Here is a 27,179-nt window from a genome sequence, read left to right on the forward strand (position 1 = left end):
ATTGGAGAGAAAGCTTTTGACATAATACAACACTCATTTCTGTAAAAAAAAAAACCCTAAAAAGCATGGGAATAAATGAAGCTGTCTTTAATATTGTAAATAATATCATTCTAAAGCCAAGAGCCAGAAATATTGTAATATTGATAAATTAGAGGCTATTTCAATAAGATCAGGGATAAAGTAAAGATGTCCATAATGTCCATAAAGATTTCCAACTATTCTTTTTAACACAATGCTAGAAATGCTATCTATAACAGCAAGACAAGAGGGAAAATTGAGGGAATGTATATAGGAAAAGAGGAAACTTGGCAACTAGAGCTGAAATAACACTGGAAGTTCCTTTGTGGTATGCCTTTGGTCTTGAATTACAGTTCTATAGTTACTGAAATAACTCGTAACCAGCCACTGCTTATATACTTACCTAGAATTTCATAAGATACAACTGTTATCCAGATAATCCAATATTGCCCAGGCTGCAGCCAAGAAATTTTGCATAAGGTACTGGAGGCTAGTGAGGTCAATATAGATGATAGATTTCCCTGATTTCCCTTGAGAATTCTTGGTGGTGCTAGTTATCCAGTCTAGGTAAGGAAAGGGCCTTTAATAGAAATGACTTGGCCAATCTCAATCACCGGGATGAATTTTGAAGTGTGAGATGGAGTGTTTGATGTACAAAGACATATGTGTCTTTATAAGAAGAGACTACAAAGTCCTTATAAATAAAAATATACAAGAATCACTTAATAAGTTGTGTGTCATTTTTTTTCCCTACCTGTTCTTCAAAACCCAACCTAAACGCTACCTCCTTAGGGAAGCTTTCCTTGATCTCATTCAATATAGAGCTTTCTCCTCAGACTGCTTTAGCATTTTTTTTGGCTAAGATCTATGATTTTATTAGTATAAAGAAATTCCTTTGCAGGTGTTCTCTCACTGATTGTCAATTTATAATTTTAGAGATTTGACTTGGGTCACTGAAAGATTAAGTGTCTTATTCATGTCAACAAGAGAACTTCTGGCTAAGATGGTGAGGTGTCAGGACCTAGAAGAAACTATTTCACTCATAAAGCTCTAATATTGTACCAGAAGAAACAATGATAAAGAAAACCACAGAGAAATTAGTATGAGCTCCTCCATTTAGTACAAGACTTCACAAGGAGACCTTCAGAAACCTGCAAAGGCTCTGAGCAGAAACAAGTCAGGGTAGGCAGGAGGAACAGTATATAAACAAGCACCTAGAAGAGGAGATAAGACCACAGAGATGCCTGGTGTTGGCTAGCTGGGGCCAGAGTGGGAAACAGGGCTCGACCAGTGCCTAGTCAGCTCAATGTCTAGGCAACCCTGCTTGAACCCCAGCCCATGCCCAGGTGGTGCAGTATTCAAGCAGCTTGTACTTGTAGGCCAATATGAAGGAACTAGTACAGAAGGAAGTGAGCAGAACCAAGAGAATAGTATATACAATAACCAAAACATTGTGAAGACAATCAAAGAAAGAACTCTAACATCTTCAATGACCAATCGTGATTCTAGATACACAAGCTCCCAAAGTGGGTGATATTGCCCCGTGGAGGGTGTGGAATGACCTAGGCGGCAGTAGTAGCCTTAGGTGCAATTGAGGGGTGTTGAATAAAACTAAGGTGGCAGTGGAAGCATAAGGAAATAAGAGGAGAAAATTTTGAAAAACCGTTCATACATGTTTCATCTGTTGCGTAACAGAGTTAAAGTAGTAGTGGTTATATTATTTTCAAAATAAACACACAAAATGCGAGTTAAAACTGATCAAGGGTCAAGTCCGCTGACAGGTCTTAACAAACAAGTGTTGGCAGGCAAGCATCACGCATTGTCAGGAAGTTCAGCATGCATCAGCAAGAATATGCGCGTGTAATGACTTGTGTACAATAAGATCATATACGGTTACATGACACAATATTGTGTCATCAAAATGTCAATGCAGGAAAAATCCACAAATTTACAATAAACTATTACATTTAAGATGTATCATTTAAAAATATTTTATTTTTTTTTGAAATGATACAAATTAAAAAAAAAAACCCAACCCGTTAAAGGGTTAAAGAAAGTAAGTTTCCAGGGCGGGGTGCTGAGTAATTTTTTTTTAAAGGGGATGGTAGGCCAAATAAGTTTGGGAACCTCTGTTCTAGAAGAATCCTACCTCCTGTCCAAAAGGTGATGGCCTCAAGGAATACAATGAGGTGTAACTTGTTAGAATGGCCAAGGCAGTAATTTATTTTGCTTGCCTATGCATATTTATTATAAGGGTTTTGTATTTCATTTTTTGTTTTTTCAATGGGGGGTGCAGTGGGAGGGGAAGGGGGAATTGTGATAGGACTGATTAAAATAAAATGAAAAATAAAAAGAAAAGAAAGAGGGTCATTTAAAAAAAAATGCAGAGAAGAGAACAGAAGGAAGGCCAGGAGGAAACGGATAAACAGGAAAGCCTTGAAAGTTACATGCTGAATTTATTATATACTCAAAAAGGAAAAGCAAACTGTATGTTAAGAGAGATTCAGTTTCATGCCCAATCCTTTAATTTTCTATTTAACTTTATATATGGAAATGCTCATTTTTAAAGTGTTTATTAAAGTCAGAATAAAAAACAAATAATAATTATTGATAAAAATATCAATAATTTTAAAAAATCAACAAGCACAGCTAGCATGACTCAAACTTGAACCCAGGTCTTCATGACTTCAAGGCTCTATCTAATGCATCTGTCTCTTAACTAGTGCACTTATCACATAATGTTTATTATTGCAACCTGTGTCCTATCACCCTCCCAGACTTCAAGTTATCTAAACCACGTTATCTTCTTGAGGGCTTAGCACATTCACTTTAAACAATAGGTCCACCTAAAGAGCCTCCCCTGATTCCTTTGTTGCCCTTCTCATGTTCTACCATGTATTGTACATACTTGTATATGTAAAACACTTCAGGGCACCACGTTTTCCCGTTTAACAGTGCTTATCACATGCAAAGCTGTAGGAAATACAAAGGTAAATCAGACACTATCACTGGGCCCAAGGAGCTTATAAGTTAATAAAGGATGAAACATAGTCACAAGTATGGTATAAGGTAAGATGGGTAAAGGAGAGATCCAAACAAATCACCATTAAAAAAAAAAAACTTCAGAGGCAGAAGGATGACAGTGACGGGGGCAGCAGACCCCTAAGCTCCTTGGGTGGGCCTTCAAGGAAAAAAAGGATTTTAACAGATGGAGATGAAGAGGTAGTTCATTCCAGGTAGGAGAAAGCAGAAAGAGCTCAGGGGCCAGCTAGGAGTCCATTTGGTTGGAATACAGACTGCTCGAAGGAGAATAACATGAAATAAGGGTATGAAGGCAGTGTGGATCCAAACAGTATCAGGCAAGGAATTTGTATTTTATCCTGAAGATAATTAATAGAGACTCTTTTTTATTTTTTTAAGCAGTTTTTGTCTCTTTTTTTGGAGGCGGGGGAGGCAAGGCAATTGGGGTTAAGTGAATCACCCAAGGTCACACAGCTAGTGTGTCAAGTGTCTGAGGGTGGATCTAAACTCAAGTCTTCCTGACTCCAGGGCCGGTGCTCTACTCACTGCACCACTTAGCTGCCCCAATAGAGATTCTGAATGACAGAGCTCACATTTCTATAGTACTTCAAGGTTTAAAAAACATTTTCCTTATGAGAGGCAGTGTGGTATAATGGATAGAGTCAGAAGACCTGGGTTCAAGTCCCATCTCTGACTCATACTGGTTCTGGGACCCTAGGCAGTCACCTAGTATCTCAGTCAACTCCCCAGGATTAGAAGTTTCAGAGAAGGGGCTGGTCTGCATTGGTACAGGGAGTTTTTTCTCCCAGGAGTTCCCTACACCAATAAAATCACTTGTCTGAGCCTCTTTATCTAGTATCTGCCTCACAGCAACCTGATGAGGTCAGGCAGTCAAATAACCATAAAAGACTCCAGGCATCGCTTCTTCTATCCCTTTCATTGAAGAAACTCAGAAGGTTGTGATTTATACAAGGATTATTAATAGAGGTTGGGCCTGGAGTTAGGAAGACTTGAGTTCTAATCTAGCCTCAGACACTTACTAACTGTATGCTCTTGGGCAAGTTACTTAACCCCATTTGCCTCGTTTCTTCATCTGTAAGGTGAGCTGGAGAGGGGAATGGCAAACCACTCTAGTATTGCTGCTATGTCGAGTTGGACGTGACTGAAACCACTGAAGAATAACAATCAGTAACAGAAAGGGGATTAGAACCCAGGTCTCACATTAAACCTAGGGAATGGCAAACACAAGTGTGAATTTATTAACATGGTAAGTTGAACATGGCTTATTGCAAAGATCATTACATTTCGAGTCAGAAAACTCAAATTCAAATATGGAGTTTGCTGCCTACTTCCTGTGTGACCTTAGGAAAATCACCTACCTTCTCTGGACCTCAGTTTTCTCCTAAAATGGAGGGGCTGGACTAGATGACCTCTAGAATTCTGTCTAGCTCTACGTCTATGATCTTAGGATTCTTTTTTCTGAATCTGTTCCCAGAGAAATTTTGGCTGATTTGAAGATAAGAAAGCTCTCAGAAGCTAGTCCCAGGGCCTGAGGTCACACCTGTGTGTTGAGCCAACCACCTCTCCCTGCTTTCTTCTGTTTTCCACAATCTTCCCGACGTGACAGCACAGTATCATAGAGGAAGATGTTGGTCTGGCAGTTAAGAGACTTGTATTTGAATCTTAGCTCTGATACTGCCGTGTGACTTGTGGGCAAGTCTCTTCTCTTCTGTGAAATTCATAGAATGGTGATATTCATTGCCTCCATCTGCCTCACAGGGTGTTGGAAATAAAGCATTTTGCAAACCATAAGGTACTAGAGAACTATAAAAATCCTGTAGTTCCCCTTCCACCCTCCCTACTAGAATCAGCAGAATGCTACAGGACATTTATTTTGAAGCTCTTTTCATTGGAAGACATAGGAATGAATAGAAATTGCTTTCTAGATGATATCTGTTCTTAAGAGATGAAGTATTTAGCTAAGAGACTGTTGCCCTCTCATGAAGCTCACAGCTCGGTACTTCAAAGAGCTTCATGAAATCTGACCAGCAGCCCATGCAGGGCGGAATGGGCAGGGATTTGTGACGTGGGTCAATTGGAAGAAGCTAACATTCTCTTGGGAAGTGGCATACATTGCACACGTGCTTTTGGGATCAAGGGCTTTCAAGCTGCCAGAGATCTTAGAGGTCATCTCCTCTACCCTCCTCATTGATAGATGGAGAAAACAAGGCTCAGGGACATTAAATGACAGGCCCAAAGCCACAGAAGTGACGAGTCAGAAGAGTAGAGATCACAGAACCACAGCAACTTTCTGAGTCTGGAGGGAGCTCAGGGGTATGTTGGCCAGCCCTGCCCACACCAAAAAGGAACCGCCAACTACCAGGCACCAGAGGGCAGTAATCCAGCCTCTTGTGGAAGGCCTCCATTGAGGAGGAACTGACCACTTCTTGAGGCAGCTCGTTCCACTTTTGGATAACCCGAGTGGTTAGGGGGTTTTCCATGATATCAAGCTTAAAACTGCCACTTTTCAGCTTCTACTCATTTCTCTTCATTTGGCCCTTTGGGGACAAACAAAACAAGGTCTCTTCCACATGGCGGCCTTTGAAATACTTAACGACAGCCATCATGGTCCTCCTGAGACTTCTCCAAGCTAACCTTCCTCATCTCCTTCCATTTATCTTCTCATGACGAAGACGCAGGTGCCATTGCCACGCTAGTTACTCCCCTCTGAATGCTTTTCTGCTGTTTTCGATGTCCTCAAACTTTGTTGCCCAAACTGAACACAGCCCTCCTGATGTGGTCTGTCCAGGGCAGGGAACAGAAGGACTCTCCCCATCTCAATCTTGGAAGCCGTCACAATGCTGATTCATATTGAGCTGTAGTCCGATACAACCTCCGTATCTTTTTCAGAAAAACTGCTGTCTCACCATGTTGTCTGCATCTATGGTTATAAAGTTGATTATTTGAACCCATGCATATTTTACATTTACTCCCATTAAGTTATGTCTTACTCAATCCAACCCAGTACTAGAGCCTGTCAAAATATTTTTGGATGCTTATTCTATCCTCCAGTATGTTAGCTGTCCCTCTCAATTTCATATCATCTGAGAATCCAATGATAATGCACCCTTTCCCTTTAACCCCATCATTGAAAACAATGTTAAACAGCACAAGGCCAAGCACAGATCTCTAAGGCACTGAGATTTGAACTCAGGTCTTTTTACTCCAAATCTAATGCTTTGGTCATCAGTGTCCCAGCTTTCAACAGCTTGAGCACCTCTAGCATCCTCTTTTTACAAGGGCAGAAATGCTGTGTACATGCATATGCACAATAATTGTCTAGGTGGAAGTAAAGGCTTTAAAAAAATCAAATAAACTTTGTTTTTCTTTGTTGCTGGCTCAACACTCTAAAGCATAGCCTCACTTCTTAAGCGGAGATGGTAATAGTTTTAATCTGTGACGGGTAATAGCTTTATGAATTATCCACTGGACAGCCGTGTTGGCCACATTTAGCATCTATAAATATCACACCCAATTAAGCTGCACATTCAACAATGTTCTCATTTTTAATCAGTCACCTGTTTTTCATTTTAAGTTTATCACACTTGGAAAAAAAACTAACTTTTTTTTAGATGTAAAGAAAGCTACAAACATCAGCCTAAGAAATTTCATTTTGAGGCATTAACTCATTTTGAAAGTCCCTTGACTATTTGAGGTGTAGAGTTTCCATTAGCAGAACAAAATCCATGAAGTCGGAACTTCACATCCTTATGGAAAACAGTCCCTTCCCCTAATTATTTAGTCTAGCAAGGAATGAAAATAATTAAGTCCCAAAATCCCCTTTTAGAAAGGAACATCAAGAGGGGGAAATAAAGATTTTTCTAGCTAGCTACTGAAAGAGGACCATCCTGAACCAAGTAATCGCAGTAAGGTATCATGGAAAGATCACACTAGGCAGAGTCACACAGACTTGGCTGGAATTACACCTCCGGCCTTACCTCCGGCCTTACCAGCTGCGTGACCTGGGCCACCTACACAAGCTTTCTAAGTCTCAGTTTCCTTAACAGTAAAATGGGAAAATCTGCTTTATCTACTTGACAGGCTGGGAATGAGGGGAGTGCTTTATAAATCCTCATGTTCTACAGAAGTGGGAGCTACTGCTGTTAATAACAGTACTTAACTATCTGGATAGAAGGCCGGTGGTATGAATTGTGAGGCTCAATAGAGGCTTTCCCCTCAATTTCCTGATTTGTTTTATATAGTGTCTGTTGAAAAACAACAGTAGTGGTTTTACAAACTAAGTGTATTATGTGTGATAATTGTAGTTGTTAAGAATTCGCTTCAAAATTAGAAACCATGCTTTACACATTGAAATCAGAGGCAGGAGAGGCATCATGGCACATATGACAGAATGAAATCAGGAAGACCTGGGTCACGTGTGACCTTTGACACTAGCCGTGCAACTCTGGGAAAGCTACTTTTATGGGTTTCAAGCAAGAACCACATGTTTATCTACCAAGTCACAGAGAGGTAAGATCTGTTATCAGTGAAATCACAAATGTCTTTCTCACATGAGTCATAATTTCAAATAGGTCTTACTGTCCTATTGCATACTGACAGGGACTTGGGGATGCTGACAAAGCACTTAATGAAAAGGTATCGGGAGTACAGGAAGGCTAGAATTCATGATCTTGTTAAGGCTGGATCTTACCTCAATCCTCTGTGGGCCATAGTAATTCCTAGCTAGAGATAAAATCCTGAAGAAAAGTTATCTGCTACAAGAAATAGTCACGTGGAAATTGTGCTGGACTAGATATGTCAGGGTTCTAGTCCTAGCTGTGTGCTTGACTCATTACTTGACTTTGGAAAAGCTAACTCCTATTTTTGTACCTCAGTTTTCTCTCTGTAAAATGAGGGGCTCAGATTGAATGATGTTATAAGGCCCCTTCTAGATGATTTTATCTTATCTTGGGAGGTCCCCCACTAAAATCTTCCTTTGCTGCCTCAGGGTGATATGGAGGGCATCCTGGACTCCTGCCATACAAAGAGCAGCCCTAAGTTCAGGGATGCCCATCATCAGATATTTGGCCATCAGTTTTGGCCATGGCAAATCATGACTCATAGATAGATTATAGTTTTCATTGATGGAGGAGCACCACCAATGTTCCCAACACCAGTGAGATCATCTATTTTTTTAAAACAACAAGTTATTTTTAAGAGTTAGGTTGCACAAATGGCCTCATTCTCAGCTTTCCCTGAGATATACCTATGTGCTCTTGGAGAGGTTATGTTTGATGACTCACCTCAGCAAATGTACAAGGTGAGGCCAGAGAAATTCATCACAGGGTCACATCATTGGCCTTAGCGTTCAGGAGGAAAAGTTGGATAAGACAGGGCTAGAGATAAATGACACTGAACATGGGAAAGTGGAATGAGCCAGTTTGGAGTCAAAGGACCTGGGTTTTAATTTCACCTTGGCCACACTGGATTGGACAACCTTGAACATTTCTTTCAGACCTAAGTTTATGCTTTTGTGATAGCTCAGACTAATGTGTTCATAGGACAAGGGCCTTAAGTCATGGGCCTTAAGACACAGAACATTGATGCTAGTATCATTATGAAGCTAAACATGAAGTCACTGCCCTATGTAACCAGTTATGGCATTCCTTTCTTTTCATTTTGCACGCATACATGCGCACATTGCACACACACACACACACACACACACACACACACACACATTCATCTAAACCAATCCAATAAGTATTTATGAGTGAGGCACTGTGTTAGGTGTTGGGGTTATAAAGACAAAATGAAAAACAGTTCCGGTTCTCAAGCAATTTACTTTCTGCTTGTACTACCTCCCAACTTAATGCTTTAGTAAACCTACATTTGCTACCTTCACCTGGAGGGTGGCTAAGAATGGAGTCACAAACATGGCCTCCACGGGTGGGTCATATGGTTGACATTGCCTTTATAGAATCTTTCTTGGAAGTCTTGACCCTTTTCAGGTATTGCTCAGGGTTTCAGGGAACTCAGCAGTGGTCACAATATTAAAATATTAAAAAGGAGCTAACTCTAAGAATCCTGGGTCTTCAGACCTGGCTCTTATCACCAGCCTTTCTCTTCCTCCTCTCTCTCATCCCCTTATTAAGTAACTTGCCCCAGATCACATACAAAGTAGATAGCGGAGTGACTCTAAATCCAGTGCTTTTTCTAGTATGTCATGAGACCTCCTACTAGTTTTTCCCCCAATAATATGTCCTTTGTACATTACTGGATTATTATTAATAATATTTTCTTTGGTCTAGACCTATGATTTTATCAGTGTATACAACTTCTGGTGAGAATACTCTCTCTATCAACATAGACTGGCAACTCATTTACATATAAATATAAATTTACACACACACACACACACACACACACACACCCCTTAGAGAGTGATCTAAGAGACACTTAGAAGTTAAGTAATGTGCCCATGGTCTCATAGCTAGTATATGTCAGAAGCAAAAATTTGAACCCAAGGCTGGACCTATATTCATTATTCCAAAGACTTGCAGAAGTATAAAATTCTAGAGCTGGAAGGAACCTCCATCTGCATTTAGTCTGACCCATTGACAAGAGTCTCTCCTGTCACATACCTGAGAAGTGATCATCCAACCTCTGCTAGAAGACTTTCGCTGAGTAGGACCACCTCTTCTTGAGGCATTCTACTACATTTTTGTAGCTCTAATTGTTGGGAAGTTTTCCCTGACATCAAGCCTAAATTGGCTTCTTTATCCCTGGTTCTGTCCCTTGGGACCAACCTTCCTCACCCCAAGTTTAATAACTCCTCCAAATGCTTTTAGACAGCTGTATTCTCATCCCTTTCACCCCTGACCCTTTGAGTCTTCTCTATGCTAATCAAACTTAGGTCTCTCAACAGATCCCTATATGACATGGTCTCAAGGTCCTTCACCATTTTGGTTACCCTCTTCTGGAGGCTCTAGCTTATTAATGTTCTTACACCACAGCACCAGAACTCTACACAGCACTCCAGATGATGTTTGACAAGGGCAGAATACAATGGGATGACTAGCTCCCTATGCTTTGCAATTGTGCCATTCTTATGCATGTAGCCCAAGGTTATATTTGCCTTTTTGGCTGCCATACCACACTGCTGACTCATATAGAGCTTGCAGACCACTAAAACCCCCAGGTCTTTTTCAGAACAACTGCTATCTACATACTGGACATCTGAAGTTGATTATTTGATCCCAAATGTAAGATTTTGCTTTTATCCCTTTTGAGTTTCACCTTATTAGATTCAGCCCTATATTCCAGGCTGTCAAGATCTTTTCGGATCCAGATAATCCTCCATTGTCTCAGCTATCTCTATTATTTTTGTGTCATTTTCAAAGCACAATGAGCTTGTGTATCTATACCTTTATTCAAGCTACATTATTAATAATATTAGTAAATAACAATGGAAAATATATAGGAGAATGATGGGAGATTAGGCTGGAAAAGCAGACTAAGATAGTAAAGAACCTTCCACATAACACATCCCAACTAATAGGCATCTTCCCAATGCACAGGACTCACCACACTATTAATTCCATTTCTCAAAAACATGCAATGATTCCCTACCTATGGGAGCATGGTCACAGGCAAAGAGCAACAAATTTGGAATTACAAGAGGTATGTTTGTGTCATAGTTCTGAGACTTGACATGGCAACTTATCCCTTTGAGACTCAGTTTCCTTATCTACATAAAGTAGGTACAATTATATTTGCTCTATTTACATTACACAGCTGTTGTGGGGATCAAAAGACATGATATATGCTTAGGAATTTACAAATTGAAAAAGTATTTAACAGACGTGAGGTACCTTCACCATTTATCATCATCTTCATCACTGAATCAAACCCAAGTATTCAAAGTCTCTCTCAGTATCACCCTCTATACCCATCCACGGTTTGGTCCCATTCTTCTTTTCTGGCCTCATCTCCCACATTCCCTCCAGCCACAATGGACTATTTGCTTTGTCTTGCCTTTGCTCAGACAGTTCCCTCCTCCTGTATGCCTTCTTCTCCATTCATATATCTACCTGAAAAAAATCCTACCCATCCTTGAAGACCCACTCAGATGCCCCCTGTCAAGGAAGCTTTCTCTGATTTCTACAGCTGGAAGTGATTCTTCCTTTCCCTACAATAGTAAATAAAACACACCGTCCCTTTCTTATGATATTCATCATCATCTCCTTTGTATTATTTATATACTCATTTTATTCCCTCTATTAGACTGTGGGTCACCTAAATATAGAGATTATGTCTTATACATTGTTGTATTTTCCTTGGTATAACCTATCATGGCATACCACAGACTGTAGCCACTCACCAAATATTTGGTATGTGAATAAAAACCTTACACCATGGCTTTAACTCTGGGTTTTCTAACTAAAGTTTTGGGAGGGGCCACCTTGCTCTTTATTAATTAAGAAACAAAGAGATTTCTAGTTCTTGCTCTGTAACACTTAGAAGATACTTGCACCTATATATGGAGGGAAGAAAAGGAGTTCTGTATAGTTTCCCCTATGAAAAGCACAGACATGGGTGGTGTTAGGTATTAATGATCTTCAGGAAGAGTTGGTATTTCCTCCCAATCAAGGGTTTAGCTGAAGTGGATCTTCTGCATCAACATGTATAGACATAATGCGGAAGAGAGTATTATGGACACAGTGAGATTTGATGGTCCTTGAGGAAATGCTGAGGATTTCCTGGAGATATCTCCTAGCACATGAGTAAATGGAAGGTTCCCATTACAGCTTCCAAACTATGGTGCTTAGCCTCCAGCTCCCAAACCTTCCAGGGGATGCCCTGGGAATGTCTTTGCTGATAAGCTACTTTTAAGGATTTCTATGAATATAGAGCCCCTTGGTTCTTTCAGGTGTCTAAGATGTAGTGTCAGGATTAAGCCTGGTTTGCATTCAGTCTTTCAGTTTCTACCAACATCTATCAGATAATGAGCCTGAGGTGAGGACTCTGAAGCCTGGTGAGTAGTACCACCCACTGGGAAAAGGGGTCAGGGACACTTAAATTCTACCCCTCCAAGATAAGAACCTCAGGAAACAAGGCCACAAAAATCAAAAGGGTGCCAGAAAGTGACATCAGATGGCTGCTGTTGCCTTGAGGTCACAGGACTGTTGTATGCTTTGCAGATTCCAGAGAAGCCAGCATAAGCAGTGGAAAGAGTAGTGGATTCGCAGTGGAAAAACCTGAGTTTGAATCCTGACTATGCTATTTACCTTTTTTACCTCTGTGGGCAAGTCCCTTCTTTTCCCTGCACTTGGTTTCCTTATCTATAAAGGGAAGGAATTGGATTAGATGAGTTCTATGGTCCCTTCTAGTTACGACATAAGGATAGAGGTACTGAGCTCTAGGATGCTATGGACGTAGCTGAAATCTTTTTATGATATCATTCAGTTCACAGAACTGCCAGGGAAGCCTATTCCCTACAGCACATTGGTGTTCTGGGAGACCAGCATCAATCCTCAATGCCCTATTTGTCTAAATAACGCAGGCCAAGCTAATCAGGTAAACATTATTAAAGTTGTATCCTTCATCGGCAAGGGACATTGCTGACATATCCCAGAGTGGCTTTTCTAGAAATAATTAATAGAAGGCCTGCAAGAATCCACTTGGATTTCAGCCAGCATGTCATTATCCAGGTGTAACAGATCTCCTGATTGGAGAACTCAACAAAGTACAATATTAGCCAATAATGCAGTTTCAACAATAAACGGGAATTTATGGGCTTTGGTTTTGTTTGTGAGTCTCTTGGCAATGGATTATACACTATGTATCACAGGCCTGTGGGCTGTAGGACCTGACTGCCTGGCAAAGGAGGGAAGAGAAGGGCATGTTGTGTGAAACGGTTGTCATTTTCTTTATGAAACACAGGGGAAGAGAGCCTGTTTGTACATTTTTGATTGCTGGTTTCCTTGAGGGCAGGGATGGTCTTTTGCCTGTCTTTGTATCCCTAACCTGGTTCCTGGCACATAGTAGGCACTTAATAAATGCTTAGTGACTGACTGATACACATTCAAGAATTCAACAGAACAAAGCCATAGTTGGTTCATCAATGAGGAGGTAAAGTAATGATATGGAATGACTTTATGTGTCTCACTGATCATTTTGACTTCACAGATCATTCATTAATTTGATTTACTCAGCACTTACTACTTGAAGGGCCCTGTACCACATGCTAGCATAGAATAAAACACATTTCCTATGCTCATGGAACTCAAACTCTACTAGGAGGCTTGTGACACATAAACCAATAATTATAACACAAAATAGATAAATGCATAAAAAGTGGTATGTGAAGTCCAAGGCGCTGGACTTTTCTAATTTTCTACTAGGAAGAACATGGAAGGCTTCATGGAGGAAGTGGGATTTGAATTAGGCTTTGAATGACTGGCAGGATTGCAATGGGAGGAGAGGACCGGGGCGGGGTGATTATTCCAGGCTGACCCAAACAAACTCTCATTGTGAAGTTATGGTACCTACAATATGGCTGAAGTCCAAATGTTGGTTAATATGGGCAGTAAGGAAAGAATAATTTGTAAAATAATTAATTGTGCTTCTGGTTGGCTATTCCCAAGACAAATTATTTGTTAAAATAAAGAATTTTGCCTCTTTCAGAGCTGTTAGCACAGGAAAATATATGTGCTGAACTGGGTTTCTTGATATGAAACACAAGATTGGTGAAACCCAAACACATTTTCATTTACTAGCAGTAAGTAAAAGTGACCAAATCCTGTACTTAAGTATTACTCTTTGGAATAGAAACTGCATACCAAAACAATTTGTGAATCTGCTAATTGTTCTTTCTTTACTGTGCTTTTAACAGTCCACCTTTCCTTTGACATCTTTTTCTGCTGGGAAGTAAAGGATAAGATAGAAAGCATTAATCACCACATAGCAGCAATCCCACCTCCTAGACATTGCTTCCTGTGTGGGTAATTGATGTTAATTGTCATTATCAAACTTATTTCCTGTAGGACTAATAAACCACTGAACTCTGCTAATCTCATGGGAAAGGAGAGCCTGAGGACATATACAACTGGAATAAACACTGGCACCAGTACCCTTGGCTGCGTATTTTTTCCTGACATCGGGATCAAATGACCCTTAACTACGAGGCAAGTGATCAGAGAGAATCAAAGGCCAACAGAATGTTAGAACCAGAAGGGGTTCTGAAGACTCCAAGGCTCAGGGAGAGAAACTTGCTCAAAGTCATAGAAGCACAGATTTAGAGCTGGACGTGGCCTCAGAGGCATCAAATCCAAGGCCGTCCTTATTTTACAGATGAGGAAAGTGAGAGCCAGAGAAGTTGGGCCAAGGCCACAGGGGTATCCTAGGATTTGAACCTACATCCCTCTGACACCAAACCCAGGCCCTTTCCATTGTACGATGTACACAGTGTTTAATGGCAGGATCTAAACTTGAACTCGAGTCTCGTGAGTCCTAGTTCAGAGTGTGTTGGTATCAAATGGTTGGCTTCATTACCTCAGGTCCTGCCAAAAAGTCACTATATGGTGAGCCTCCTGGACCTCATTACTGGGTAGGTAGAGACCACTCTACTATACTGCCTTCTTCAGTTTTTATCTTTAAAGTCTCCTGTCCAAGGGAAGAGATCCAACTCAACAAACATTTCAACTCAATGAGCATTTATTGAGTACTTGTGTGCCAAACACTTTCCTTGATGCTGGGAGGAAAAGACAATAGTGAGACAATCCTTCCCCCTCGATGAGCTGATACTCTGCTGTCTGCCAGTCCCATGATAAAGGAGTCAGACTCTCTGGTCACTGCAGTAGAGGCAAAGTAAGAGGCAGCTAGGGAGAGAGAAGACGGACAGAGGCAGCTGACGGAGTGCTGCACTTGGAGTCAGGAAGACCCCAGTTGGAATCCAAATCTCAGACACTTACTGGCCATGGGACCCTGGGCAAGTCAGCCTCAGCTTTCCCATCTACAACATGAGGATAATTAATAATAGCTCCTACCTCACACGGTTGTTGTGAGGGTGAAATGAGAAAAATGCTGATATAAAAATGATGGGTTTGGACTTGGCTTTGAGTTCTGGCACTTAAATGTGTGACTTTGGGTGAGTATCCTCTACTCTCTGGGTTCCTTTTTCCTCATATGTAAAATGGAAGGTCTGGGACTATGTGATCTCTAGTATCCATTCCAGTTCTACAGCCTATGAAGCGATAAGATTTATTTCATTAAGGTGGATGGGCAATGAGCTCATACTCTTGAGTGTTTTCAACAAGAGGTGCTCTAAATCACTTAAATTACTCCGGGACTGATGGTAGAGTTGTTGAATTATGATGCAGACATGAGTTTTCTGGCAAAATTCTCTCTTCAAGTTTTGAAGGCCTGTCATACAGGAGGATGAGACTCGTTCTATTTGGCCCCAACAGGGGAGAACCAGGAGCAACGGGTAGATGTTGTAAAGAGACAGATTTCAGTTTGAAGTCAGGAAAACCTTCCTATGGACAGCGAGTTCTTCCTAAGTCTCACCAACTCTGAATTGGCCATTGTCTCCTGCTCTGTAGCCTTCCCAGTGTTTCTCTACAAACAGAGATGGTCCCACTCCCCAAACAGCTCAATAAAGGAAGGAAAAAAAGGAGAACTCTTCTGTGTTCATTCTCTTTCTCAGCATCTCTACTCACAGGTTTTAGCTCAAAGAGGCTGAAATTTGATTATAATCTATGTAGAGGTTATCTATAGATCGCAATTTTCTGCACTCTCTGTCTCCCATTATGAGAGGTGACCCAGTACCCTCAGCAGCATCCGCTATTCAGCACCATGTACTCAGAGTTGGGGAAAGGATGGGAAAAGGCATCTTTCTGGCCTCTGAACAGACAATATAGATAGAAATGCATTCACTGGTGTGAACAATGAGGACCTCTGGAAAATAAACCCTGGTCAATCCACTTGGAGAATCTAATGTGAAACATGGAAGGTCCTCACCTGTCTTGCTGAGAAGTGTCTTACCTGGGGGGGTCCTTGCCCTCGAATGGATTGAATGCAATCAGGGACAGGGCTTCTGGGTCGTTGGCTAAGAGCTTGCCTGCCAGGTGGAATATCCATTCATTTTGCTCATAGGTCTGTCAGGAAGGAAACATACAAAAGCCATCATTTTTACTACACAATCACCAGCCTCACTGTCAGTGCTTGTACTAGCAAAATTCAAGGTGCCTTCAATTCATCAGCAAGATTTCCCAGAAAGTCCCATCTGGGTACCCAGATGGTGCTCAGCTCAGGTACCAACTCTATAAAAAGGAGGCAAGGGGAAGGCAATAATCATTTATGTAGCACCTACCTACTATATGCCAGGCACTGGGCTAAGCAATTTATAAATACTATCTCATTTAATCCTCAGAAATAACCCTACTCTTATGATACTCATTTTACAATTGAAGAAACTGAGGCAGGCAGGTTAAGTGACTTGCCCAGGGTCACACAGCGAGTCAGTGTCTGAGGCCCAATTTGAACTCAGGTCTTCGTGATTCCAGACCCAGCACCAAACCTTCCCTGAGTCCCCTGGGATCCCTCCCCTCCTCTGATCACACAGACTCCATCTATTTCCCTTGCTTTATTTCAGGAACCATTTAAAGACCTATCACATAATGCCTTGTGCTGTGGCTAGGGAGATCTAAGGACAAAGAAGACATAGTCTCTGACCTCAAGGTGCTATGATTTAAGAGAAAGGATTCTAGTTTGTATTATTTGTATTTACCTATATTTGCATTTATCTACTTTGTATTCATTTATCTACACACATCCTATCTTCCATGGGGAGGGGCAGTGTCCAGACCTATGATTTCACTGACGTGGGGATCTCCCTACCCATGCAGATAAGCAGCTGTTCTGCAATGTCTAGTATTGGAGAACTGTGTGGGTAAGTCCATTCTACAAGGGCAGGGACTCTGGGTCTTGTATCACTTTGATATCTCCTGCTCTAAGGACCCAGCAGAGGACTCCACAGAACCCATGTCCTTGATGAACAGGGTGCTCTAGGTTGGAGAAACTTAAGTCATCTCAAAATCCTCATCATAGTACTCCATAACTCCAGCTCTATCGTAGATGAGGCACAGGAATGATCTAACCTTTTCACATAATACCATCTGGCACCATGAAGGTATGTGCTGGCAGTGTGGTAGCCCTGCAGGTTGACATATCCCAGGCTTAATTTCCTTCAGGATGTGGTTAAGACTCATCTGTTACTTTCAGTAGCTGTCTCCCAGACAGAAGCAAATGGACTAAACTGTGGTCAGAAGAGCTGGCTTCTGGTCCTGACTCCTGATTATGGGTACTTCATTCAGACTCTCTGGGGTTCATTTTCTCTATCAGTCAAATAAGAAGACCACCCTTTCTGTACCTCAAAGAATTAGATAAGGAAAAATGGGATGACATTTACAAAGGGAACTGGGGCTCTTCAGAGGAAACGAGGGATATAAGAAATACATATTATGATGATTCTGTGGATCAAGGATGTAAGAATAAGAGATAGCGTGATGTGGTGGGGGCAGTACCAGACTGAGAGACAGGAAACCCAAATTCTAGACTGCAATCTGCCGCTGCCACACTTTGTGACTGCAAGCACATCCCCTTCCCTCTCTGCACGTCAATGTTCTCCTCTGTGAAATGATTAGATGGTCTCCATGACCTCCTCCCCCTCTGACATTCATTAAGTTCTAGTCTCTGCCAAGAGAATCACTCCAGAGATCCCATCATGTTAAGCAAGGCAGGACAACCTCTGGATGTGTTTAGGGTGGACAGACAGATCTCCAGCGTCAGGCCACCGGACAGCATTCTCAGTAGGACTATACTGCTCCTCCTACACACTGAGAAAATGCTGCCCCCAAAATCTCATTGATCATAGAGACCCCTAGACCTCTGGTCATCCCCTGAAGCTGAGTGATGATTTATTTGCTCATTCAGTAAGCATTTATTAAGCACCTATGATGTACAAATCATTGTTGCATTGAAATGCACTTCAGATAAAAGCCCCAGACATTGCAATTTCCCCACAAAATGGCCTCCTTTTCCCAAATTATTTTTGCAAGTAAACAGCAGGGGACACTGTGGGAGAGCTAAACCCCGCGGCTGTACCTGCAGGCTGTAACTAATCTAGAACGTCAATTACAACAAGGGTTTATTCGGCAAATCTTTTCATAACGGTAGAGTTTGTTTTTCTTTGTTGCTATGGGAAACAAAGAGAAGTGAGTGGAAGCTGCCAAATGCTGAGGAGAGAGCAGCTCCCACAACAGCAGATCTGCCCAGCTTTGGCCTACATTCTGCCTGAGATTGGACATGTTCCTTCCTGCCAAGTTTGGGGTTTTCAAAGTAGCTCTCGCTCAATCTGCTACTTCAGAGTTTCTACCGGGTCAGGTGGATGTGTTTAGCTGCTGGTTAGTGACTGTGCCTGCCCCAACAGCATAGGCCGGGGAGGGAAATTTCTCCTTTTGTTTGAACTGGGACTTTGGTGGAATGTGGAAGAAAGCTGCGCTGCTGATAACAGTGATAGTAACAACAAAGATGATGCACTGTTCCACGGCACTCTGTAGTTTATAAGTCCTGTGAAGGAGGTGGTACAAGTATAACGCCCCTCATTTTATAGATGAGCAATCTGAGACCCAGATAGGGAAAGTAACTTGCCCATGATCACATAACTAGTAGGTGGGAGAACCAGCACTTGAACCAAGGTCTTTTACTTCAAGCCTAAGGCCTTCCACTAAAACCCTTGAGAAAACCATGGTGACATTAATGCCTCTCTCCATCATCACTACTCCCTCTGCCCCAACTATACAGAAGGACTGCGTCAAGAAGGTTTTCTTCTACATGGTAGAATGGAGACAGCAGTGAACTTATAGGCAGAAGACACGGGCTTAAGTCCAGACTTTACCAGTATATGACTTTGGGCAAATCTCTTCTCTCTAGGCTTTAGTCTGGGGACTAGATTAGTGTTTGAGGTTCCATTCTCCTCTCTGGGCCTCATTTTGCTCTGCCAAAGGGTTTGGGCTAGCGGATCTCTAAGATGCCTTCAGGCTTGAGATCCTACGATCCATGATCCCATGTGGCCAGTGGACCTCGTACAACACCAAAAAGATCTGAATTATAAAAATAAAGAAATAGTCAGTAAGGACCACTAAAGGGTCCTTGTTCCCAGGAGGAAAAAAGCACTTCTAGTAGGCCATGCAATAAGTAAGTAATGTGAATTAGATGCCACTTTATTGATCAGTGGGGATGATAGGCACTTGTGTGATCGATGGCTGCCTGGCACAAACACTGCAAGCATGACTGTTATGCATGGTTGAGCAAACTCTGCACATTTTCATGGGGGTTTAAATAACACAAAGGCAAGGAGCAGCAGAGGCTTGAGCTTCAGGGCTGCTAGCTCAGAGACAGGGAGTGGTTTATACTCAGCAGTGGCATGAGAGGGATGAAGACGCTAACCGAGTGACTCATTCAATTGAGTTAGCCCTTGGACAACAAACAAGATGACCACTCTAGTAGTCCTTAAGGTCCAGCAAAAGGATACCCCTGGAAGCAGTCCTCGGTAGAGAGAAAGGAAACTAGGCTTAGTGCTCAAAACCCAAGTTCTAATCTTGGCTCTGCTCCATAATGGCAGTATGGACCTTGAAGAAATCATTCCCCTTTCTGGGCTCCCATTCCTTCTCTGCGAAATGGGGGATCTGGATTAGATATTTGAAGTCTTTCCTAACTATGACGCTCTACGATTTGTACCTGGATGAGGGAGAGAAGTCATCAAGCTTCTATGAGAATGCCTCGTTATTATTTTTTAAGAGTCTTGCATACAAAAGAACAAAACTCGCCAGAGAAATGAATGAATGAAAAGCAGGGATCAATCAAACCATTACTGAAAATGATGTATGTATGCCTTTAGGCTGAGGTCTGAATCATCTCCTGTGATGTGCAAGGAACTTGGCATCCAGCTGGAGAAAAGTGTGTGCGCTTCTATAGGAGGAAGTCTTGGGGTCAACTAATGGAGACTCTTGAGATTTCTTCTTACTTGAGCTCAGGCTACAAGAGTCCCAGGATCACAGAAAGACAGGAGTCGGTGCCCTGTTTTCTGCTCAGGAACTGAGCCTTCTTTGTGCCTAGGCTGAGTAGCCTGAGTTCAAGTACTATTACTTTCTATGTGACCTTCCCCATTCTGAGCTTCCTCAGTTTCCTTTTCTGTAAAAGGAGAAAGTTAGACTAGATGACCTTTAAGTTCCCTTCCAGTTTAGACATTCTGTGGCTTAAGGACTGGTAAAGCATAATCCATTTATTTCCTTAAATTCTAACTATATCTTAAGAGCAAAGAGGGGATCAAATGTCATAGCTGAATCACTGAATCCATCAACACATTTATTAAGTACATCTATGTGCCAAGCACTGGCAATACAAATACAAAGAATGACAGAATCCCTACTCTCAAGGAGCTTATATTCTAATGGGAGATAATAAATAATAAGGGATAATAATAAGATACAGAAGTAGATGTAGAAGTTCCTGATTTCTGGCCCTGTTAACAGGTCAATGTGAACAAATCCCCTCCTTGGCACCTTGTAAAATAATCCCAGAATCTTTGGGTGTGAAGAGATAATTGGTAAACCACAGTGGCACGGTACAGCATAGGGGTTCTGTGGATAGACTTTGGGAGGTAGAGAGGGAACTTGGATGAGAAACAAGTTATGTGTTTTCACTAGCCTCTAACTGAAATTTAGCATTGCCTCAAATTATTAATTTAAAAAAATTATTCTGAGAATCCATCCATAGGCTTCACTAGACTGCCAAAGGGGTCCATGACTCCTCAGAAATGAAGAGCTCTTGATACAGGGGGAACATGTCAGGAGATCAGGGCTAAAAGTCCAGCTGACTAAATTCTGTGACTGAGGACAAGTCATCAAGCCTCCTGAACCTTACCTTTTCTGTCTATAAAATACTCCTTGCATTACTGGTCTCTTAAAGCTATTGACAGTGGTGCTTTGTAAATATATAAATATGAGTTTGCTGTTAACGTTGTTGACATGCCTTTTGGAATCACTGGTTTCTTTAAAGACTCAGTCCAAGCGCTGCCCTCTAAAGGAAGCCTTTCCTGATTCTCCCACCCGCTCCTCACCCCTCTCTCCCTCTCCTCCCCCTACCTTGTCGTCTTTTTTGTCTCTCGTTAGAATTTAAGATCCTTGAGGGCAGGGACTGTGCCCTTTTGGCTTTGTTATCCAGTGCTTACCATTGAACCTGGCACATAGTAGACACTAAATAAAGGCTTACTGATTGTTTTCATTATTGAAAATTGTCATCTTAGTCAATGCTGCTCCTATTGCTGCTACACCCAAGATTGGCATGTATAAAATCAATTAAGTTGGGTGTCTTTGATTGAGCCTTACTAGGTGCTACACCCCAGGCACAAACCCTCATCTACTAGGTGCTAAGCCTATGTGGGCATGAAGCCTTTAGGGTCCTAAGGGGAGTTGCTAAGACCAGAGCCAATAGTAGGAGCTTGAGTAGCTCAGATGAGGTTTGATGATGGCTAAAGAGTGTATGAAAAGAAGGAACAGAGCTATTTCCTTATGGCTCTCACTCTTGGTGGCATGCTGATGTGGAGACCCTGGGCAGCTGTAGCTAAGGGCCCTCCAGCTTGTAAACCTGGATGTTTGGACTTTGTTAAACTCTGGTAACTATGCATTGAGATTTGAATCAGACAAGGTCTGTCTGTTGAAGTTTGTAATTTGTATTTGCTCTGAAGTTCAGGGTGCTGGCTTTTTCCCCTGAACTAAGTGAATGTTATTTGTATGTTGGACTGAAATAGGATTGTTAACTCCCTTAATGTTGCTTTCCTTAGTAAAGCAGATCAAAAGAACTTGGGCTTGCAGTGTTCTCGTTGTGGGGCTTGTGTTGGTTTTTCACCCCCACAACAGCTGCTAGCCAGATTGTTGTAACAGCATGTCAAGGAAGAGCTCAGCCACTGTATTCCCTAGGACTATGCCTCCTCATCTTGGGTTCCACTGCTCCCTTGACCTTCTTACTACACCCTCTTCCTTTTTCTGGATTTTGATCTGGTCAGCATTTTTATTCCCTCTAGAAAGCCATATCAATTGACTTCCATATTATTCCAATCTTCATCCCTGTGACTTCCTAGACCAAAACATTGTTCCCTGGTCACATTCCTCTATATTTGTCTTCTCTTCCATTAAAATGGAAGTCACCTGAAGGCAGGGACCTTTTAGCTTTGGTATTTGTATCTACAGTGGTTGGCACATAGTAAGTGCTTAATAAATACTTTTAAATGAATTCATTAAATTCAGATAAAAATGGTTCTGGGACAAGATTTTGTTGTTGTTATTCAGTCTTTCCTGACTCTTTGTGACCCTACAGACCTTATCACACCAATACCATCTGTGGGGTTTTCTTGGCAAGGATTCTGGAGTGGTTTGCCATTTCCTTCTCCAGTGGATTAAGGCAGGCAGAGGTTAAGTAATTTGCCCAAGGTCACACAGCTAGTAAGTGTCTGAGGTTGGATTTGAATTCAGGTCTTCCTGACTCATACACATATATAGAGACCCAGTGCTCCATCCATTGAGCCACTTAGCTGTTTCTCTGGGACAAGATGTTATCCTGTTATTCTTTTACATTTTATGTTCCCCAAGTTATCACGTAGGTGATAAAGTAACTGTTACTTATATCTGAATAAAAGTATTAGGGTACATGCTTATCTTCTGTAGGCTCACTGAAAGCATTGTTGGTCCAGTTCCAGTAAGCAGATAGGATAATGAGGACCTCAACCTGGTACTTAATGTGGTATCCTGGTACACGATTTTGATTTCTTCTGCTAGTCCTCTGTATTTAAAAAAGCTTTTGATTTTATACAGCTGGAGATTATGAATATTTGATGTAATAACCATACCAGTCTATTTAAAAAGTTGTTCTCAAGTTTTTATTTAAATCAAAATTATGTCTGGATGATTGTGGTCAACACTTTATTCTATGATAATGCTGTGAATCCAGGATGGTTTATTGGCTGAAGTTATCAAAGATACTTTGAAGTCTACATTTGCCATGTGGAAATTTCTTGCCTGTCAGTCCTTGAAAGACAGTGAGCTTCTGCTGTATAATTCTAGCTCTCAAGGTATGCCATGCTAGGTACTCTGTAAGAGCTAATTATTTGCAACCTGCTGTGACATCTACACAGCTGCTACCATTTCCTTGCATAATTGGTATTGGTCCCTCTCTGGACTCCTTAAGGATAAACCTTCTGTAATTTCTGGTGGGGATGACCTGGTCCTGAATGCCATCATAAACCCTCTCATAAAGAAGCCCACATAACAGGAGAGAGAAAACAGGATTTGGAGGTAGAAGCCCTCGGTTTGAGTCCTTGCCCCAACACTGAAGTAGCTGCGTGATCATGGCTAAGTCATTTAACCTCTGACCTCAGTTTCTTCATCTGTAAAATGAGACCAATCCCAGAAGGCCATCACCAAAGCAGTGCTGTGAAAATCTTAAAGCTCTAATACTCATATAGATTGCAAGCTCCTTGCTGGCAGGGACTGTCTTTGCCTCTTTTTGTATCCCTAGCTCTTAGCATAGTACCTGGCACATGGTAGATGCTTAATAAATGTTTACTGATTGATTCTTGTTATCATTTTATCAGTAAACTACGTATAGAATGGAGGACAAGTTTTTAAGGAAAGTAGTCTCAATTAAAGTACCACCTCTCTCATGAGTGTTTAACTCTCATCAGTATTATTCATGGACCTTGATTATAATGTTCCTTTGTAAATGGCTTCCCTTCTCTTAGGTTCTGAATTTTTCTAGTGTATGTACAAAGCTTCTGTGCTTTAAGCTACCTTTCTATCAAAAGCCATTGTAGTACCTTGAAACTACAGCCACGACTACTTCAGGTTTGGGGACTCATTCCAGTTACTGCCTCCTTTCACAGAGAACAAGTACAGAGTTGTATGATACCTCTGGGACTTTTCCCAACAATCAGAAGGGAAGAATAATTTTTGTTTTTGTATCCTCAGCCTTATATACATGACACACTTGTACTTAGCTGGAAGAAATCGTTCACTGGAAAAAACCAGATGGGGCCTTTTTGGATGCCTGTGAAAAGACCTTGTTGTCCAATGTTTCCCTTCCCCCAGGACACAGGCAGAGTAATGTAGTGTGCAGGACTTTGGACCTAAAGTAGGACCATCTAGGTTTGAGTACTGACTGTTTCTAACATTTTCCAGCTAGGTGACTATGGCTGAGTCGCTGCCTCTCTGAACTTCAGGCTCATCCATAAATGCGGATAGTAGTTGCTTGTCTGTACTACCTAATATGAAAAATTGTTATGACTAAAGTACTTTATAAAGCATAAAGAACTCTAGAAATGTGGGTTATCATTCCTCTTATTAAGGGAGACATGCATTATATTACCTAGCTCTCCAGCTCTGCCAGCACTTCTGAATAGCACCCTACTTCAGAGTTGCATTCCTAATGGAAATCAGATATAGACAGAATAAAGGTGTGTGTGTGTGTGTGTGTGTGTGTGTGTGTGCGCGCGTGCAAAGGAGAAAAAGAAAATATATTAAATCCTTAGAAAAGAAAAAGGAGAATATAATAACAGCCAATTTCTGGACTGTTATGATCTCAAATGCCACTGATTACCGGTAAATAATCAAGTGGCTCTCACAAACCAGTCACATTCAAGAAGAAAATTCCTGAGTAATTAAAAATTGGGATCCAAAGATACCCATGACAGCCATGACAGGCTATGGGCCTACTGATTTCAACAGGCATGCATCTCTCAAGGGCATAATCCTGTGAGTTTACTCCAACTCTCTCATAGGGTAGAATTTTTAGAAAAATTTCTGACTAAATGCTGGGCATTTGGTGTCAGGTGATAAAATGTCAAAGTCACCTGTCAGGAGCCAAAAAGGATGGCAGCCATCTTCCCCCAAATCGTGTAAGCTGACAGTAGCTTGTCAGCAGCTGGCTAAGGCAAAGCTTCAAGGGATCACCCTTCCTCTCAATCACTACTCTGACTGAAACAAAGGCCTTTTAAACATGGTCAGTGAATCTTAAACATAAAGAGCATGTCTACAACTTTAAACTATTAAGGCTCAAAAGTGCTGTAAGATTTTTTTGGATACCTTATACTAAGAAGAATCTAGTTTTCATCTTTACGGCACAACCTTCATTAAGCAATCCTAGCACAGGTTAGCCAAGATTTCTTCCTTTGTAAAATGTGGGGGTTGAACCCCTTTCCCTTAAGCTATATACCTCTTGTTCTAAATGTCTCCAGGCTCTAGACATTTGCATCATAAGGTTTAGGTCAGAGCTTAAAGGACCTGCAGAGGTCACTGAATCCTGCCCATGCTTGAGAAGGAAACTCCTCTACACCACTCCCAAAATGTCATGCAGCCTCTGCCTAAAGATTTCTAATGATGAGATACTCATTACCTCCCCAGGCAGCCTATTCCACTTTTGGATAGATCTAATAGTTAGGAAGGCTTGAAATCTGTCTTCCCAACTTCCACCAACTCCTCCAATTTCTGCCCTGTGGGCTTTGTAAAGTAGGACTAATAGCTTTCACATGACAATCGTTCCAACATTTGAAGACAGCTCTCATATCACCTCCTACATCTTCTCTTCTTCAGACTACACACCCACAGTTCCTTCCACCGATCAACCCGTAGCATGTGCTAGTTACCTTTCTCTGGATATGGTCCAGGTTGCCCAACATCCTTTCTAAAATATGGAACCCAGGTAGAACATAATCTTCCAAATCTGCTCTGAATTAGGCACCAGAGGCAGCTGACAAGGAAACAGAGCAAGAACACTGGCCATATAGTATAGGCATATATATAGATAAGACTGGTGCAGAGAGCAATCTGCACCAGAAAAATCCATTTTCTTGGGTGATGCAGATTTTTTTTGAAGCAGCTCCTGACCTTCTGACCCAGGGAGAATCAGTGATCTTGGTGTGAGTGGCTTCATTCAGACCTACTGTCTCTTTTATTTCAAAGTATGTGAAGAGCTGGCTACAGCCACAATCTTTGCTGCCTGCTAGGAGAGGGATAAGCATACCTAATGCAGATTAAATGAAATTCCATTGAGGGATAAATAAAAAACCATGGCCCAAGGGAGCCTGTTATGTCACTGCAGAAGAATCTCAAAAACAACTGACAGAAAATGCCACTAGGAAAAAGCCAGGGAGAAAAGCAGAGCTTAGAATCATAGCAACTTTTGAACCCTTACTACATTACTGAAGGATGTCTTATGCCTGTGGTTTAGGTCACTAGCTTTCTGTACCTTGGCTTGCATTCAGAAAATATCTGATAGGAAACGTGAAATGAAGGAAAAATGAAGCTATATTTCAGGGAAAGTAAATACTTAGTCCAAAATGGGGCTCAAGGGGAGTCTACTATTTATTTGGTTGTACCAATCAAATATAATTTTCAGAACTGATACCTGACTGCCACAGGTCACAGGTTTCTTCCATACCATTGTATATAATAGCATTTTACTCATTCTAAGCAGGATGACCATTTCCTCCCATCCCTGCCACTGACTGATTTATCAATTTCATAGAATCTCAGAATTGTAAGGGATCCCAGAGGCCTTTAATCTAATTCTTACCCTTCTACCTTTCCAAATAGCTAACCAGCTTCTAACTGAAGACCTTCAGTGATGGTCAACTCATAGCTTCCTAGGACAGTCCATTCCCCTTTGGGACAGCTCTGACCATTGGGAAATTTTTCCTTATACTGAAACTGATCTCTCTGCAAACTTTGGCACACCTCTCAATTCTGTCCTCTGGGGCCAAGCAAAACAAATGTAATCCCATATAATATAGCCCTTTAAATACCTTAACACATCTATCAAGTTCTCCCCAAGTCTTCTCTTCTCCAAAGGCAACATTCCCAGTTCCTTTAATGGATTCTTGTATGGCACAATTCAAGGCCCCTCACAATCAGTGTTGGTAATCTTTCTTTAGAAGTCCATGTCCTTCCTTCAATGAGGTATTCAGAACTAAATACAGTAATACTCAAGATATGGCCTGACCAGGACAGACTGTGGCAGCAGAAATA

The 27,179-nt window shown here is 41.5% G+C and overlaps 1 protein-coding gene across 1 annotated transcript in view; it reads right to left on the reverse strand.

Annotated features, from left to right (window-relative positions):
* Window positions 1-27,179, reverse strand: part of LMF1 (lipase maturation factor 1) — a 737,441-nt gene that overhangs the window by 12,869 nt on the left and 697,393 nt on the right. The window contains exon 10 of the mRNA XM_036739038.1: window positions 16,087-16,199. Within this exon, the coding sequence (XP_036594933.1) occupies window positions 16,087-16,199 (113 nt within the window). The remainder of the gene's footprint in view (window positions 1-16,086; window positions 16,200-27,179) is intronic.

Source organism: Trichosurus vulpecula, chromosome 9, assembly GCF_011100635.1.
Source record: "Trichosurus vulpecula isolate mTriVul1 chromosome 9, mTriVul1.pri, whole genome shotgun sequence".
Taxonomy (NCBI): Eukaryota; Metazoa; Chordata; class Mammalia; order Diprotodontia; family Phalangeridae; genus Trichosurus; species Trichosurus vulpecula.